This window comes from Littorina saxatilis, linkage group LG7 (genome assembly GCF_037325665.1).
Source record: "Littorina saxatilis isolate snail1 linkage group LG7, US_GU_Lsax_2.0, whole genome shotgun sequence".
NCBI lineage: Eukaryota > Metazoa > Mollusca > Gastropoda > Littorinimorpha > Littorinidae > Littorina > Littorina saxatilis.
Window position 1 is genome coordinate 45,478,599 of NC_090251.1, and position 12,558 is coordinate 45,491,156.

General features: G+C 41.2%; 1 protein-coding gene across 1 annotated transcript; it reads left to right on the forward strand.

Annotated features, from left to right (window-relative positions):
- Nucleotides 1–379: 379 nt before the first annotated feature.
- On the forward strand, nucleotides 380–11,508 carry LOC138970362 (synaptonemal complex protein 3-like). The gene is made up of 8 exons (XM_070342823.1): nucleotides 380–630; nucleotides 1,786–1,870; nucleotides 2,477–2,511; nucleotides 2,853–2,970; nucleotides 7,441–7,540; nucleotides 9,106–9,204; nucleotides 9,581–9,685; nucleotides 11,299–11,508. The coding sequence occupies exons 1-8, from the start codon at nucleotides 501–503 to the stop codon at nucleotides 11,350–11,352; spliced, it is 726 nt and encodes a 241-aa protein (XP_070198924.1). The 5' UTR covers nucleotides 380–500; the 3' UTR covers nucleotides 11,353–11,508.
- Nucleotides 11,509–12,558: the final 1,050 nt, after the last annotated feature.

Here is a 12,558-nt window from a genome sequence, read left to right on the forward strand (position 1 = left end):
GTCCCTTGCATTGAAATTGTTGCATCGATTTCGTCGATAATCCGGCTCTCAACACAAATATAAGGGTGCATTGTAGCATGAATCAGGCTTACTTTTCACAGGCATGTCCAATACTTCACTTTGAAGATAGATTTAGTTAGTCTAGATGGGGTTTTCAGGGGTTTTCGGAGGTTTTTGGGGTTTTTGGAGACAAGTAGTACCCGCACAAAACTACATATTGAAGGGAGATAATTTGTACAAGGATATATATAAAAAAAAAAATGAACATAAAGAAAACAGGGACTTAAATTGAGATCGAGCAAATTTTAAATAAAAAAAAATGTAGCTAAAATGAAATAACGTTAATCATGCAAGTTTTCCATTTGATGCGGCACACTAATCTGCTTGCCGCGAAAGTACGAAGGTGTCGTCTGCTCAGGCTAACTCGAGTCACTGAACCCCGCCTGAGGCGCGACAGAGGGAGACGTATCAAAAAACGACGGGCAAACGCAAATTTAACAATGCCGAGGCAAAATAAGAAAAATATACGCGAATATCCCTCATCATCACCGCTGCAAAGAAAAATTGCACATGCTGAAGTGGATAAATATTCTCCTAAAAGTGACAGAAGCAGCCCTGTTCCTGAGGATGGTGAGTCAGTACTGATCAGTCTATTCAGTTTATTGATTTATGTACGGATTTGACTATAACTTGCCATAGCTAAAATTTTCATTGAAAAAACACGGCCACCTGTTAAGCGGCGTTATTATATTTATCGTCTGAAGTGTTTGGTAAATCACTAAATGGGAACTCACTTGGTCAGCAGAACCGGGCCAGTCAGGCTCAGTGTTTCAGTTGAAATAGACATTTATTTTTTATACTTTTTACGTGACATGTCTGTTATAGAAAGCGTACGCGTAAGCCCGGCATTATAATTACTCAGCCTGTGATTGTTTTGAAAATTAAGATTAGCATTATTAAGACTGACACAAACACTCACTGACGCACGCACACTCGTATTTTCAAACATGATGATCGAACACGTACGATCATCGCACTCAGTGACGCGACACACACGAACGCAGGTGTCACGAACTGAAACCTATGCTGAACAATCCTTCTCATTGCGGTCAATTAGCGCATGCACCAATCTTGGACTTAAAAAACGGCGACCCTTTCAGTTACCGAACGAACAGTTCGTGACACAGGCACACATCCTGTGACGAACGAACTGGCACATACACACACACAGGCTGACACCGCCTCCCCCCCTCATACACCGGCACACTCACTGACACACACACACATCACACACAAACACACCACACACACAGTGATATTAGACATTATCTAGTTGACCCGAGACAAAGTCTAGTTGACCCGAGACAGATTTCAAGGTCACCGTGGGGTCAAGTTTGAGAAAAAATGGAATTATTATTATATTCAACTTTTTTTTTTAAAGCAAATCCAGGTCTGATTGACCTGCCTCAAGTTTCAAGGTCACAGTGGGGGTCAAGTCAATGAAAAATAAGAAATCATGATTTTTCTTGAAAGTTTTAGATGCTTAGATCAGTGTTTGAAACATCCAGCTGTTTTATGATTTGAGGACTTCTGAACATGACTCTAGTCTAGTTTATCCTGGCAATATTGCGAGGTCATCGTAGGGTCGATTTGGGCTAAACTCTGAGTTAGACTTACTAAGTTAGAGCAGTATATGGTGTGTTTCTCAGTGATGCATACTCCTTATGCCGGCGAAGGTGAGTCGTATAATTGTTTGTTTTTCTTGTTTACTACTCGTGGAAAAAGGTGGTGTTGGAGCAGTCGTAGCACCTCGCGCAGGAAAGAAAAGACAGTACGAAGAAGAAGAGTGTGGACCAAGTGGAGACTTTAGGTATGTTAATTTATGCATGTAGATCTGCTGGCAGCTTGGATTTTGTGCATGTGAGTTTTAAATGACCGCGCATTCTACCTGCGAAAACATTTCAAACACATTTTGATATTAATTTAATAATTAGAATCGCTCAGCGAAATGAGTTATGACCATATCTGTCTTAAACTGAAAAGAGATACGAATGCACAACAAGAACAATTCAGAAAGCAAGAGAATCAGAAAAAATGAGAGCATACCTGACTGAATGACTTTTAGATTCTACAGGGAATCAGTCCGGAAATTCTTTTTTCTTCTTTTTTTTTCTACCGGTCGTAGCTTATGTACGTGATGACACAGTTGCAAGATCATCAGTTTCCAGTATCCTCAGTTAAAATATCTTGCTCTGTAGTTTAAATTGTCGTTATTTAAGTGTGTGGAAGGGGGAAATTGGAGGAAATGACAATAATACGAATATAAGCCAGTTTACCGGGGCAGAATACGACTCAGTTGTTTCGAGTCGACATTTTTTAACGTCTTTGTGTGGCTAGATTCGAAGAACCCTAGAAATGGCAAACTATTGCAACATGAGAAAGTAACATGTCTTGTTCTCTTGGTCGTATGTTACAGCTGTGAAATGCAGAAAATGCTGGATGGGTTTGGTGGTAAGTTATTAGTAAGCATGGAGCAGCGATGCACTATAACCTAACTTAGTTGAGAAGTCTTGGCTGCTCAGTGATCTCTCCCCCCGCCCCCCCCCCCCCCCCCCCCTTTCCCAACTGCGCCACAACTCCCCCACCTCTTTAAAGCCGTCCATGGAGTGAGTGGTCGACAGCCAACTAATCAGTGATGACCCAAGGTCGTATTTTGATATTTATTCTTCATTGTGCGCGCGCGTGTGTGTGTGTGTGTGCGCGCGCGTGTGTTTGAGTGTGTTCTGTGTGTGTGTGTGTGTCTGTCTGTGTGTGTGTGTGTGCTCATGATTGTACACTTTTTTTGTCACCAGCTGACATCTCCAAAACGTTCTGCGACAAAAACAAGCGTTTTGAACAATTTACGCAGGCTTCTCTGAAAACAAGCGCGAAGAAAGTCGAGCAGATTATGAGAATGCAACAGACCGACAGGTAGGTTTTCTTTGTTAGTGTTTGTGCTACAAGTGTGTGTGTGTGTCTTAGCCTGAGTGTGTATAAGTGTGTGTGTGTGTGTGTGTGTGTGTGTGTGTGTGTGTGTGTGTGTGTGTGTGTTGTTCTACATAATCAGAATATGTACTTCCTAATTATTTTACTGAATTGTTATTGTTCTGTTTTACACTTTGCTGTTCATATAAACTGAGCAAAAACATTATTGCACCCATTTTTGTACCCCAACTAAAACATTCATCCCCGTGTTATTTTATTCAAACTTTATATGCCATTAAAGGCCCTTCACTTGGCTACCTTGCACATTTTTCGGATCAAAGATTTCTGTTTTAAGTATTACGTGACCGCCACCGAAGTCAGGGTACCCCCCAAATCGACCTGACAATAACGTCAGGTACCAATTGAAAATCGACAAAAATTCAGAATAGGCGCAGCTTGGTAACGTTTACATACGAGAAGAAAGAAAAATCATTTATCTATCCAGAACAGGTTGTTTTGTTTTGCTATCTTGCGTATCTCTTGTGTTATGTCATTTCTAACTGATGCAGGTGTGGAACACATGAGCAGTAGAAAACGAGAGGATTTTGCCTCCATTTTGAGGGGTACCATGACAAAAATCACTTTATGTCAGCAATGCCTAAATGGATTGATTCGAAACTTTCAGGTGCTGAAGTCTACATACAAGACTTACCCTTGGTGAAATTTTGGACTCAGATGTTATACACTCTTTCGGAAAATGGTTTTAAACCCGTCACACGGAAACCTTTAAATTTATGGCACGTTTTAAAACATTTTCCGGAAGATTGCTTATCATCTCAACAAATACCTGTAACAAAATGTTACCGGACGTACGTCTCGTATGTAGACTTAAGATCCTGAAAGTTTTGAAGCAATCCATTTAGGCATTGCTGAAATATAGCGCTTTTTTTCCTGGTACCTCTACTGCTCATGCGCTCAACACATGCATCAGTAGAACTGACATAACACAAGATACGCCAGATAGCAAAACAAAACAACCTGTTCTGGATAGATAAATGATTTGGCTTTCTCCTCGTTTGTAAAAGTTGGCAAGTTAAGCCTATTCCTAATTTTTGTCGATTTTTTTATTGGTACATTACGTTTCTGTCAGATCGATTTTGGGGGTACCCTTACTTCGGCGGCAGTCACGTGATACATACAACAGAAATCTTTGATCTGAAAAGTGTGCCCGGTAGAGAAGTGAAGGGCCTTTAATGGCATATAAAGTTTGAATGAAAGGACACGGCAATGAATGTCTTAGTTGGGGTACGAAAATGGGTGCAATAATTCTTTCCTCCTTTTGGTTTGCGTCTCTCGCTCTAAGTTCTAACAGGTTATATGGCAATGTCAAATAATTATGTTGGACTCATCTCTGTTTCTTTTCAAAGTGAGAGGAATCGATTTTCTTCCTTTTACAGCGTATGATCGTTTTCAATCACTCCAAACAAGACCAGCGACGATGGTGTACAGTTTGTCCAACTCTTAAAGTGAAAAACGACGATTCGAGTACTTCTCAAGTTGTGCAGTGCCATTTAAAATAAAAATATAATGATACTGTTCCGGGGAGAAAGCAATCTTGAACACTCTTAATTTTTTTAATATTTTGCCTAGCTCTGGCTGCGTTTATAAACAAAACATTGCCGGCCAAACTTTTTCTTTGCGACTAAAAAGGTTAATGAACTCATTGTCTCCCAGGTACGGATATATCCGTACCTACTCATATGGTTCTATCTGACCAGGTACGGATATATCCTCTCAGACTGTTAGCTTCAGTCGCTTCCTGTAACGTCCATCTAATGGCTGTGTTCTGCGCGAAGTTAGAATCCGGTTTCATTCTAGAATGGACCGGGTCCAGGTTGGAATTCTAACCCTGCGCAAGTACAGGGGTGCCATTCTAGAATGAAACCCTTGAATAAAGGGGGCCGTAATGTTTGTAGGTAAGACAGAGTTGTCTTCCCTTGAATTATCTCCACCTGCACCTTCCCTTTGATAAAATGGGGCTGATTTGTCTACCCCTGAAAAAAATCCTTTGGCGATCTTGCGATGTCATGTCATGTCAAGAAAGTTGACACTCCTGAGTACGCAATAAACAAAGGCAGACCATAGCAAGGGGGACTACCAGGGCGGTAATGTTTGCAGGGCAGTTGTTTTTGTGATGAGAGCCGGTTGCGGCCGCTTGCAATGTCAGCGCTGTCTCCCTCTCGGAAATGTCCGGTTTTTTGACAATTTTTTTGACAGACAGACAGACAGACGGTCAGACCGACTAACCGACAGACAGACCAACAGAAGGACAGAGTGAGTTATAGAGCTGTTGTCACAGGTTTAAAAAAAAAGTTGACATTAACAAAAACAGAAATCAACAACAACTTTTGTCTGGTTTTATAATATTATGGGAAAACATTGAAAGCAATTCATAGTAGTAGTACTACCACAACAAATACTCTCAAAGGGGAATTCCATGCCTAAAAGTTTGACAGTTTTTATTTAATCTATCAGAATCCCTACCTTCCAAACTGTGATATGCCCACGTTTCAAACTCCTACAACCCTGCATTACTACTACACAAAAGAACAAAGTTCCAAGAATTATATCCTGGTGCACATTTATTTGTAGAGGAAGTACCAATCATTCAAGAGAGTTCACTTGATTTACAAATGGATTGGAGGTCTGTCATTTCCAAGCAACTGAATTGTAGCTTAAAATCAGTGAATACCCTTCATTTTTGACCAAGCCTCATTGCAATGACAGTCAATTAATTTTTCTCTCCAAAATCACAACATTATACCATGTCATACTTTCAAATAACCTCTAATTGCCCTTGAAAAAAATACAGGCTCCTGACGTTCTCAGTGCCCAGTGACGGCAGAGATTGACGAATTGCAATTCAACCGTGTAGCAAGATGACACCACTTGAGCCAGAGGTCAACTAATGATTAGTAATGACATTCCAATTCACAGCATCTTGATTGACAAGCTTGATTTTCCGTAATAACTGTGAGGGCCCCAAAGGGTTTAAAATCGTGATCGTGATTGGCGTTTTTTGACCTTTCTGTGACCGTGATTGCCGAAATTTCAATTTCTGTGATCGTGATGGGACTTTGCCCGTGATCCGTGATGACAAAAAAATCAAGTCTCGTGATCGTGATCGTCATTTGTCTTCGTGATCGTGATGGGCATTATTTCAAAGCATTTTATTTTCAACGTACATTTTTCACAGCTGTATCACTCTATGATCCTCTATTCGTCAAGGTGTTTGTGATCGTGAAAACAAAAATCAAGGTAACTGTGATCGTGAAAGCTAAAATTTCCCTTCCCGTGATCGTGATGATACCCCCCCTTTGGGGCCCTCAACTGTGGAAAGTCAGAATTTTCAAAAATGTTCCCTGAAAAGCATAAATACTCGAAGCTCAGCGTTCACAAATGAATCAAATGAAAGAATGAAATCGATGATTAGATGCCACAAGACCTTATGTCGAAATACAAACGCCAGTTATGGGATGATATGTCATTTTGGAGAAAACAGAGACGATTTTCTACAGAAACTAGCCTCGCCTTTGCCGATTTTCGTGGGGCCCACCGCAGCCAATTGCTTTCGTTGTGGTCGGCGCTCATAACGAGGGGTTTGCTATGGCTGCGAGTCTTGTGGTCAAAGCAGCACCGTTCTTAAGAGGCGCATGCCTGATAGAACGTTAAAGCTAGTTTTAAAAATAAAAAAAAAATAAAAATAAAAGCCTTTCCCTCGCTCAAACTATATAGTCATATTATATATCGATACAAAGCTAAAGACTTTATCTTCACAATTCAGAAGACCAACTTCATGTATATGAATAAGATTAAAAGTTACAAGCGAGATCGGCAAAACACTGTCAGTCCGGAAATTTCCGTTCGTAGCGATCAGTGCTGAGTGTCTCTCAAAATCGTAATCACTTTCAGAACATCACAATCCCAATTCACGATGTCTTTGAGTAAAGTGTAAAAAACCCGAAAAAAAACCCCAACCAAACACACAAAAAACAAAAACAAACAGAAAATCCACATTTGTGGCTTTGGCTGTGTGATAGTCTAACTGAAATGACTATTCCAACTTGGACCCAAATTCCAACCTTGCGCACGGCCGATTCTAGAATGGACCAGCAACAAGGGTTTCATTCTAGAATGGCACCCCTGTACTTGCGCAGGGTAAGAATTCCAACCTGGACCCGGTCCATTCTAGAATGAAACCGGATTCTAACTTCGCGCAGAACAGCTGCATTCCAGCGTGTTGATACACAGTTACTACACAGTTACTACAATTCTGAAAGACCTGCTGCAGCACAGCTAGTCTCGGCTATAAAAAAACTTGGTCAACATAGGTGGGGTAGAAAGTGTTAAACGGGCAGTTTGTCGGTACTACTGCTTCATTTTGACTAGTTGATTGAGTGTGGTTGGCGTTTTCAGGAACAAGCTGCAGGAAGAGTATTGTAAGCAGGCCGAGTCAGTCCTCAGGCAGTGGGAAACAGACATCGACAAAATGAAAGAACAGGAAGAAAAACTCAGTGTGAGTGCTCACTTGACTTTTTTTTCCCCTTCAATTTGTTTTAATCCGGGTAAATTTTTTACATTTTGTCATGGAACGCATATATATTACACTGTGTACATCACGTGCCATCATTCGGTGCCAATATCCTTACCATCCTGATAAAGTCAGCGTTAGGCTGACAAAAACTTGATAAAGAACTTGCCTAAAAATGGTTGCTGTTGTGTTTTATTTTTGTTTTGACTTATATTAATGGTATGATTCCTATGGTAGAGTCATTACATTTGGTCAAGTTTTGACTAAATGTTTTAACATAGAGGGGGGAATCGAGACGAGGGTCGTGGTGTATGTATGTGTGTGTGTGTGTCTGTGTCTGTGTGTGTGTGTAGAGCGATTCAGACTAAACTACTGGGCCGATCTTTATGAAATTTGACATGAGAGTTCCTGGGTATGATATCCCCGGACGTTTTTTTATTTTTTTCGATAAATACCTTTGATGACGTCATATCCGGCTTTTTGTAAAAGTTGAGGCGGCACTGTCACACCCTCATTTTTCAATTAAATTGATTGAAATGTTGGCAAATCAATCTTCGACGAAGGCCGGGGTTTGGTATTGCATTTCAGCTTGGTGGCTTAAAAACTAATGAGTGAGTTTGGTCATTAAAAATCGGAAACTTGTAATTAAAAATATTTTTTTTATTAAACGATCCAAAAACAATTTTATCTTATTCTTCGTCATTTTCTGATTCCAAAAACATATACATATGTTATATTTGGATTAAAAACAAGGTCTGAAAATTAAAAATATACAAATTATGATCAAAATTAAATTTCCGAAATCGTTTTAAAAACTATTTCATCTTATTCCTTGTCGGTTCCTGATTCCAAAAACATATAGATATGATGTGTTTGGATTAAAAACACGCTCAGAAAGTTAAAACGAAGAGAGGTACAGTAAAGCGTGCTATGAAGCACAGCGCAACCGCTGCCGCGCCAAACAGGCTCGTCACTTTCACTGCCTTTTTTCACTAGCGGCGGACTACGTTCAGTTTCATTCTGTGAGTTCCACAGCTTGACTAAATGTAGTAATTTCGCCTTACGCGACTTGTTTTTATTCCGTTTGCTCTCCTCAGTTTGGACTTGCAAAGGAGAAAAGATGACTAGTACTAGTAGAGATTAACAGCTATCGTGTTTTCAGCACGGCTATATAGGGCCCGATATTTTGACGAGACGAAGTATAATACGCCGATTCGATGCTTTTCTAGCCTATGGCAATGAGCATTATTGTCCGATTCAGAGATCGCATCTAACTAGAGGGGTATGGGGTAGGGAGAGACGGATGAGCTCGTGTTCTGGATTGCTAAAATTCTTGGACGCAGGGCTAGACTCCAGGGTGCTGGTGAATAAGACACAGTGTGCAGTGACAGTCAAAAACCAACATATATACACTGCCTCAGTAAGAACATGACAGTTGAGCTCTCGCAAAAACACACAACTTGTTCAAAGAAAAGAACTGTTAGGGAACAAGGAGATAATCAAAAGTGTATGGCACACAATGATCGATTTGGGCGTTCGTGCTTTTCCAGAACTTATTCAAGCAGCAACAGAAAGTGTTCCAGCAGACACGGGTCATCCAGGGACAGAGGCTGAAGACCATACGCCAACTAAATGAGCAGTTTGTCAGGGTAAGGTCTAGAAGTATATGCTTTAGTGGAAACAATGCATGGGGTTGGGTTCGGAAAGCTCTCAGTCTCTGTCACCCTGCCTCTCAATCTATCAAGTCATTCTTTCTCTTGGTCTGTCTGTCCGTCTTCCCCATCACTCTTGTATGCACGCACGCACGCACGCACGCACGCACGCGTAGTAGTTTGTTATGCTTATGAAATCATCGTAGGGCTACCTAGCAGTCGTTTTAAAAATGAAAAGACCTCAGTTTTTGATGTTTATTACACGCAACAAGACAGTCCCACCAGCATGCAGTTTTGCTTATTTTCGTACACTGTGTGTGTGTGTGTTTATGTGTATGTACGTGCGTGCGTCTGTCTTTCTGTGTGTTTACAGGGTGTCGAAGAGTTGGATAAAAGCCATGTAATCCAGCAGAGCTCGGTGCAGTCTGAATTGAAGAAGGAAATGGCGCTGCTACAGAAGAGGATTCTCATGGATATGGTTAGTTTCTACATCATTTTGTGCAGCACTTTTATAAACAATCTATACGTCTCTCTATGAACACACTTTCAAGGCTTAAAGGTACACTCCTTCCCCTGTATTGAAATTGGTTCACCTTCCCCTGTATTGAAATTGGTTCACCTTCCCCTGTATTGAAATTGGTTCACCTTCCCCTGTATTGAAATTGGTTCACCAAAAAATGCCCTCTGTCCACAAAGAGCACCCAGGCTGTTCATTTTTTGGTTGCGACGAAATGAAGTGATACTCTTATTCCATGTAAAAACCTGGCCAGATCTGAGACAGTGAGCGGAACTGTTTACACGGGAAGGAGTGTGCCTTTAAAGACAGCGTTAGACAAAGCAGTTCAATAGGTAGGCAAATATATGAGTTATTAGATACAGAAATACATTTTGCAATTACATTGAAGCGAACAACTGCATAGTTGAAAACTTAGAATGCTGCTTCAGAAGTTAACAAACTCCTTGCCGCTCGCGGGGTTAAATCGCCCAGTTGAGATTCTACTCCCCATGGGTGAGCGGGTAAGTATATTATATGTGACCCTCCACCACGAAATGAGTCGCATGTCACCTCGCGCGGTTCTGCGCTGGGCTTAATATAAGTCCGGGGAGTGTCTGGTAACAGAGTGAGGGTCACCTTAGCCACTGGCTTATAACTCAAACAGTTTTCGCTCTTTTCCAAAACGGGTGTCACCACTGGATAGAGCATAAAAAAACTCTTTAGAAAAATGTAAAAATATGAAAATCATGCAAAGGTGACATGCGACTCATACTGTCGTGGAGGGTCACATATTTACATCCTGGATGTGCTTTAAAATATATATATATTACTAGATGAATACCCGCTTCGCCGGGTACGGCTTCGCCGGGAAGAAGTCGAGCCGAATACCCGGCTGCGCCGGGGACCCGGCTTTGCCGGTTGTACGCCGGCGAACCGCACGAAAGAAGGGAGATAAACGCGCAAAACACTGGAGAAGAGTAAAAATAGTATAACGGGAATATGGATTGAGCGTTGTCGACAGTGACCTTCTAAAAATAGAAACGGGAATATGGATTGACGCCACACGAAGGAAGGGAGATAAACGCTGAAAACACTGGAGAAGATAAGGAAGAGTTACTGGGAATGGATCCAGAGAAAAACCAAAATCGGTTCAGCGCTGCGCGCTTAGAGCACGTGTTGAAATATCTCATCGAGCAGGTTGTGTCCGGGGTCTACCTGAATATGCCCACCAAATTTGAAACAGATCCATCGAGAACCTTGGGCGTGCATCGCGGACACACACACACACACACACACACACACACACACACACACACACACACACACAGACACAAGTCGTATATATATATATAGATAGATACATTTTTTTACTGAATTTCACTAACATTACTTACACGTTCGCGCGTGTATAGATCTTTGCATTAAAAACGATTCTCTGATCTGTAGGTGTGTGTCAAGGTACACTCTAGTTTCATCTTGGTATTCACCCAGTATTCTGTTACTTCTATAAACTGTAAACTTTCAGAAACTTGACTTTTTATTAAGTGGAAATTGTTGAAGAATTTAGGTAGAGATTATTTTCTTTTGTTTTTCAGCAACAACGTGAGGTTACGAATATGCGAAAGTCACTGCAGACGATGCTGTTCTGATGCACATAACTTGATTCGAACATCAACACAAGTCCAAATGCTGTTCTGGAGGTGTTTTTTTCCTTCTGTATTACGTTGTTTGTTGTTGACGTGAAATCTTGTAATGTTAACATGTAGACATTCCGTTTTACGAATAAATTATTAGTTTGTGTATGATTTCATCGGTTTTTGCTTTTGTGTATCCCAAGTTTGTCTTCTTTCTGTGAGGCTTTTGTGTGTGTGCGTGCGTGTGTGTATGTGTGACACTATTTAAAATGGACCGATTTTGCCTGCACTGAGTCTCTCTCTCTCTCTCTCTCTCTCTCTCTCTCTCTCCTTTACCCCCCCCCACTATGCCTTCCATCCACCCCTTCTCTTGTTCTTTCTTAAAAACTAAACAGAACTGCCGTGTTGCCTTCCTCTCGCTCGACACGTAGAAATCACAGTTACACGCAATGAGGTTGTATCGTCGTCTAGTTTGCAAACAATGTCCCATCTTTGCAGAACAAGGTAAACTAATTCCAGCCCCAGTACAGTGGAACCCCCCTTTTAAGACTCCCTCCTTTTTAAGACCCGATTTTCTCAGATTTTTTTAGGTCTTAAAAGGGGGGTTCCACTGTACAGCCAATTGCAGTTCCTGCCCCCCCCCCCCCCCCCCCCCACCCCCACCCCATTCCAAAATGGTCAAGTGGTCTATCATTTATTAGTATTGTGAAAGTGTGTCTATCATGCATCTGTTATTCTAAATAACACTTCTGCTGCGATGAACAATAATGAAAACATGGACGTATAGATAGAGCAATACATTGTGGGTAGACAAAATTAATAGAGAGCTAACAACAATGTCCCAGTTTTGCAGAATGACAAGATACACAGACTCCAGTATCTGCCCAGCACAACAACCAATTGCTGTCCCCCCCCCCCCCCCCTACCCCCATTCCAATAATGGTCAGGTGGTTTAAATTAATAGTATTGCGAAGGTGAGTCTATTATGCATCTGTGTCTCGTTAATACTTCTGCTGCGATGAACAATAATGAAAAACATGGACGTGTGGACAAAGCAATGCATTGTTGGATACACAAATGGAGATCTATGCAAGAGGTTTTCCTGTTGATAACAAGTTCATTGTCTACGTGCACCTGGCTCGTTTAGCGTGGGCAACACATGTCAATTAAATAGCAGAAATGAATAGTAATCAAGCGATATCGGTCGAGACCCTGCTCGAT